The sequence below is a fragment of the Chanos chanos genome, chromosome 9, assembly GCF_902362185.1.
Source record: "Chanos chanos chromosome 9, fChaCha1.1, whole genome shotgun sequence".
Classification (NCBI taxonomy): Eukaryota; Metazoa; Chordata; class Actinopteri; order Gonorynchiformes; family Chanidae; genus Chanos; species Chanos chanos.
This window is the reverse complement of record NC_044503.1, coordinates 22,832,572-22,837,654: the sequence shown is the minus strand read 5'-3', so window position 1 is coordinate 22,837,654 and position 5,083 is coordinate 22,832,572. Positions and strand designations below refer to the sequence as shown.

Sequence of the window (5,083 nt, the reverse complement as noted above, 5' to 3'; positions counted from 1 at the left end):
GCCTTTTAAATGTCACATTTTATCATACTTCACAGACATGCGACCTCCAAACCAACTAACAGACGTGTCTGGGAAAAATAGGTTGCCCAAATTTCTGATGGAACACAAAGTCTGTATGGATCTCCTTCCTTGCCCAAAACTTTTTTATTATGACAATCAGAAACACGGGAGACAAACTCTGAGAGAGTGAGAGAGAGAGAGAGAGAGAGAGAGAGAGAGAGAGACGTCACCCTTGCTGTTTCAGATGTAAAGAATGTGGGATTTTAGTTGGAAGCCACAGTCTGATCGATCCAGCGGCGCAGATATGAAACGCGGGCGTAGACGGCTGGGGCACGGACGTTGCAGTTGCTGGTTCCCCAGGACACTATACCCACCTGAGTCCAGACCCCTCTGTTCTCACAGACTAGAGGGCCACCAGAGTCACCCTGTGAGACCCAAAAAGAATGTCTTAAGTACTGAATGCTACTAAGTGACAATCCGATCGTATTCAGGCCTGTTTTAGTTTATGTACATATTATCTTTTTAGTTTGCATGCGTGTACATGTAATGGACCTCTGGGTAGCCCTCACAATTAATCTACATGGAGTGTCCATGGCCAAAGAAAACAACGTTTAATTTAAACTTTCTTGCACTTTGGATGTAGGGGCATTGGCATCTTAAGTAAGTTTTTGGGACTGTCTGGATGTAGCGGAATATTTCAAGATGCTCTGAACTTCAGATGGAATCGGGGTGTGATGTGTTGTTCCTTCCTTTCCATTTCTTCTGATCTGTCACGCAACGCCTTTGGAAATGTTATTGGCTAGGGTGAATTCTGAGTCCAGTTCCACAAAGCTCCTCTATAGAATTTGTTCTTATAAGCTGTTTATGCCTGACTAAGTTGTGTGGGAAAAATATTGCTTTGCTTTACAGCTGTAACTCTTAGAAGGAAAAAGTGCAGAGAGCATTTATCATGTAGAAGACAAGACCTCTGAGTGAACTGTGTGTTTGGGAGCTAACGTCAGTTATCCTGTGCTCCATCCTGCTCCTCCCATGATCATGTAATAAGGGAAAATGATTCTTCACATCTGAAGTTTGTTGTCTCTGAGAATTAGCAGCTCTCATCACAGGGGACTCCAAATTTGCCTTAAAGTATCCGCATACCCAAACATGACTGTCCCTTACACATGTATGCATATGTGTATCTGACAAAGATTAGAGTAAGTCACGCTAAGAAATAGTTTGAAAGCTACAGCTTTAAAAAAAAAAAAAACTCTCAGTCAGGCTGCCCCCCCCCCCCCCAACTACCAAAAACAAACAAACAAAACAGTCAGCTGGGAACTGAAGCATGCCTACAAGCACAGATTGTGATCTTGAGAAATTCACATATCCTCTATGTCATATAGTGCACATCTGCATATCTTTCCATTTCTATCCATTACACAATACAACACCTTCTAAGCAGATTCTGCACAGTTTTTAATGTGCCTTTTAAATGTTTGCCAGGATGTGCCTGTCAGAGAGCGTGTGTTTGTTTACGGCTTTACCTGACAGGAGGAGACTCCAGAAGCTCCTGCACAGATCATGGCCTCAGTGATCCTGTTCTGGCCCCAGTACTGACGACACTGAGCTGGACTGAGCAGGGGGAGAGCGGTTTGCTGCAGGATATTAGGGCTTGCTGTGTGGACACAAGATAAGACAAGACACATCAGGATGCTGATAAACATGAGGACAATCAATGTGATGATACTTGGACATTCTGAAATGTTTAGAACTGAAACTTAGTTTCAGATGTTTAAATATGACTTGGTGAAAGTGTTTGAAAGGGTTTACAAAAAAAAGGAAAGGAATATGTTCTGTATACTTAAACAAATCTTTGAAATGCTAAGTGTGTGTGTGTGTGTGTGTGTGTGTGTGGTGTGCGTGCGTTTGTGCGTGTGTGCGTGCATTTGTGCATGTGTGTGTTAGTGTGTGTGTGTGTGTGTGAATGTGTGTGTGAAAATGAGGTGAGAATTGTCTCAGGAGTGTTAAAACCCATATCTGAAAAGACATCACAGTGAAAAAAATGTAATACCGGTGTTTCTTGTGAAACAATAAACACAGACAACCCTGTCTGAGTAAACAACTATGCTTAGACAGTTCAGCTGTAGCTGAAACCGCTTTTAACGCAATGCTTCCTCCTTTTTTTTGGAGGTGTCAATGATGTTACTGCTCTACAGGATGAACACACAAAATGTGGTACTCACATGTAGTCCCAGTTCTTCCCCAACCTGTGGTGACACAGCGGGTGCCAGAGGGGATACTGGTGGTGCTGGTAGCGAGGCAGACGGGAGACACGCGGGATGTGATCTGGGCTGGACTGGACAGCCTCAGCAGTGTGATGTCATTGTTAAAATTCTGGGAGTTGTAGTAAGGGTGAGTGATGGCCTAAAATTGATCAGAAAAGAAGACATAAATCCATGCTCGCTGCCACTGCTAACTGTTGGGAACACACAAACAATGGTGAAAAACTGATCGGTTTAGTACACTGTGTTTGCAGTGGTATTGTTGACCTTTGTCAACAAATCTTTTTATGTGTAAAACCAGTAGATAGTTGTGAACAAGTTCATTGTATTGTTGGAATGAACTTCAATGGCATCAGTTTTACGTGTCTTTGGAGACACATGACAGGTGCGTCTATTATGACTCTTACTGGCTCTTGTTGATCCAAATTCAATATGATTCAGTGAAACAAAGCTGATGTGCCCTCATAGTTAGGTACTCAGTGTATGGTATCAAAAATTATCAAGGCTTCAAAATGAGTGATCCAAAATAGGTAGCTGGAGGCCACAGATATTGAATGTAGAATCAGATTTTCCAGTTTTAGGCTGCATAATTGAGATGTCTCTCATTATATGAAATAGTTCTGATCATCCATTTTAAATGCACTTGAATCGTTGTCAAAAGGTAGGGCTGTTTATTAAAACCAAAAAAAAAAAATTTACCCTAGCAATACGCATCCTCTGGACCGACTCTGCATTAGACCCACGGTTATGCTCCCCGAGGACAACATAGTGGCGTCCAGCACTAGAGAGGGAGAGGGACAGAAAAACAGAGAAACGCATGTCAAAACAATGTCTTATCCTAATAGGCTTTCCCACAGAATAACATAAACAAAAATAACAAAAAGAAAAAAAATATTAAAGAAATAAATCAAGCAAACAAACAGGAGGATCTTACACAACACGGCAATGGGCAGCAGTGACAACCCAGTACTGGCTGATAAGGGAACCTCCGCAGAAGTGGAAACCAGAACTCTCCTGGGTTATGTGTGGGAGGACAGCAAAAAAGTCAAGAGAATAAAAAACATCAGTGCAAAATATTAAATATTATGGTCCTGGGGCCAAAGGGAGCAGCTTTGACCCACATAACTCAATGTTTGACTTGCAAGACTTTAAAGAGAAGCCCTCTTGGCAAAAATAACAAAGAAACTGGTTTAGAAGCCAAAAGACTTCAGCACTGGCCAATGAAAGGTGATCATGGAAATGCACTGAAGACTAGGAAGTGATTACCTGCAGAGACACCTGCCAAGGCCAGGAACCAGAAACTGCATTCTCTCCATTCACAATCTTGTTGTATCCACTAACCTGTGGCTTAATTGTGGGCACACCGCAGCCTAAAGAAAAAATGACTGGATTACTGTTGTGTTGTGGTGCACTGATTAGCCAAGTGACTAAGGCCAAATGCAAGTTATCTCTGGAAATCATAGATACAAAAGGGTAAAGAACATGCTAAGTATTAGGTTCTGACACTTTTGAGTGTTTTAATCGTTTATTCTCTATTTCCGTTATGTTTACCATATAGTCACCATTTGGTTGACCATATTGTGTGTGATGCATTCCCCCTCCTAAATTACGGGAAAGTTAAGTGTATGTCACTTTTGGTTCCTGTCGTTGTGCATGTGAGGCTACTGCTTGACAATGAAATGTGAAACTCCATCTGTATTTAACTGCCACAATACATAGCCAGGTAGTCTTTAATAAGACAATTAACTGCTAGCACAGTAACAGTGGCAAGATGACCTTATTTCTTTCCATTCAAGCTTTCTTAAGATCTCTTGGCTGTTGCTGCAGTGTTAACGGTAATGAATGAGATGCAGTTTAACCAATGTTTATGGCATGATAGTGTACATGACCGTCCACTGGAGGCGTGTGAGAGGGCGGGATCTAAAGAAAATGGTCAAAGCAATGCAAATACACAGACAGTGAATGGTGACTGTGGAAAGCAAGAGCCAAATCCCGGATATTTTTGGCGATTCAGAAATCCTGGCCGAACACATTTTTTAGGTCTGAAAAAGTGGACATGTCTGGGAAAAAGAGGATGAATGGTCACCCCAGTCACCATAATTCACATAAGCCTCGTAAATAAACAAGATCTAGAACATTCAAGTGCCATTTCAATTCCAAAAAGGACTAGTTTTTCCACAGATGCACATATAGTGAGAAGAAGTGAGCTTAATATGACGAATAAAAGTATCAAAACATACCAAGTGAGGTGGCCAGAAGGGCGAAACAGCTCAGAAGCCAGAACATGGTGCAGACTGCTCCTAACAGCTTTTCTGAGCCTGGCTACCTTTTATATTCACATCGGCTGGGAAAATGACAAGGTGCACAGGAACAGCTGTCATGATCCCACAACTCAGGTGCATTCATATCTGTCATATTTGGGTAACTTTTGATAAACACTGAACAAACAGAAGCACAAACTCATTCATGTGAATCTTACACATTCGCGCTTACCAAGAGCAACAAAATGGCCTTGACGGCTATGATCTTGCGAACTTGGACTGATCAAGATGTGTCTTTTGGATACATGAGAGATGTAGCAGGTGTTTGATGTTTAATGAACACATTCAAACTCCTGTGACAATCTGCGAGGGTATAGGGGTTAATAACCTACAATGACCTGTTCACAAGGTACTGAGGGGTCTCACTACACCAGGAGCTTGGATGTCATTTTTGGAAGGGAACAGCCAATGGTGGATAATGACCATGATCAAAACACAGCATGAGTGTACACTTACATTGTGCAGTGTTGCACAACTTACTTAGAAATGTGAGGACAGAGC

General features: G+C 41.9%; 1 protein-coding gene across 1 annotated transcript; it reads right to left on the bottom strand.

Moving 5' to 3' along the window:
* Positions 1 to 263: 263 nt before the first annotated feature.
* Positions 264 to 4,547, bottom strand: LOC115820473 (chymotrypsin-like protease CTRL-1). Its single transcript, XM_030784077.1, has 7 exons — positions 4,502 to 4,547; positions 3,528 to 3,631; positions 3,196 to 3,275; positions 2,961 to 3,042; positions 2,223 to 2,403; positions 1,524 to 1,654; positions 264 to 425 (listed from the first exon to the last, which is right to left on the bottom strand). Exons 1-7 carry the CDS (start codon positions 4,545 to 4,547, stop codon positions 264 to 266), a joined length of 786 nt encoding a protein of 261 aa, XP_030639937.1.
* Positions 4,548 to 5,083: the final 536 nt, after the last annotated feature.

Bases quoted from the DNA above. Each gene is read 5' to 3' on its own strand.
- LOC115820473 (XM_030784077.1), bottom strand. From the start codon at position 4,547: ATGTTCTGGCTTCTGAGCTGTTTCGCCCTTCTGGCCACCTCACTTG. The intron at 3,632-4,501 runs GTATGTTTTGAT...TTTTTTCTTTAG, and splicing joins CCTTCTGGCCACCTCACTTG to GCTGCGGTGTGCCCACAATT. The intron at 3,276-3,527 runs GTAATCACTTCC...CACATAACCCAG, and splicing joins CTTGGCAGGTGTCTCTGCAG to GAGAGTTCTGGTTTCCACTT.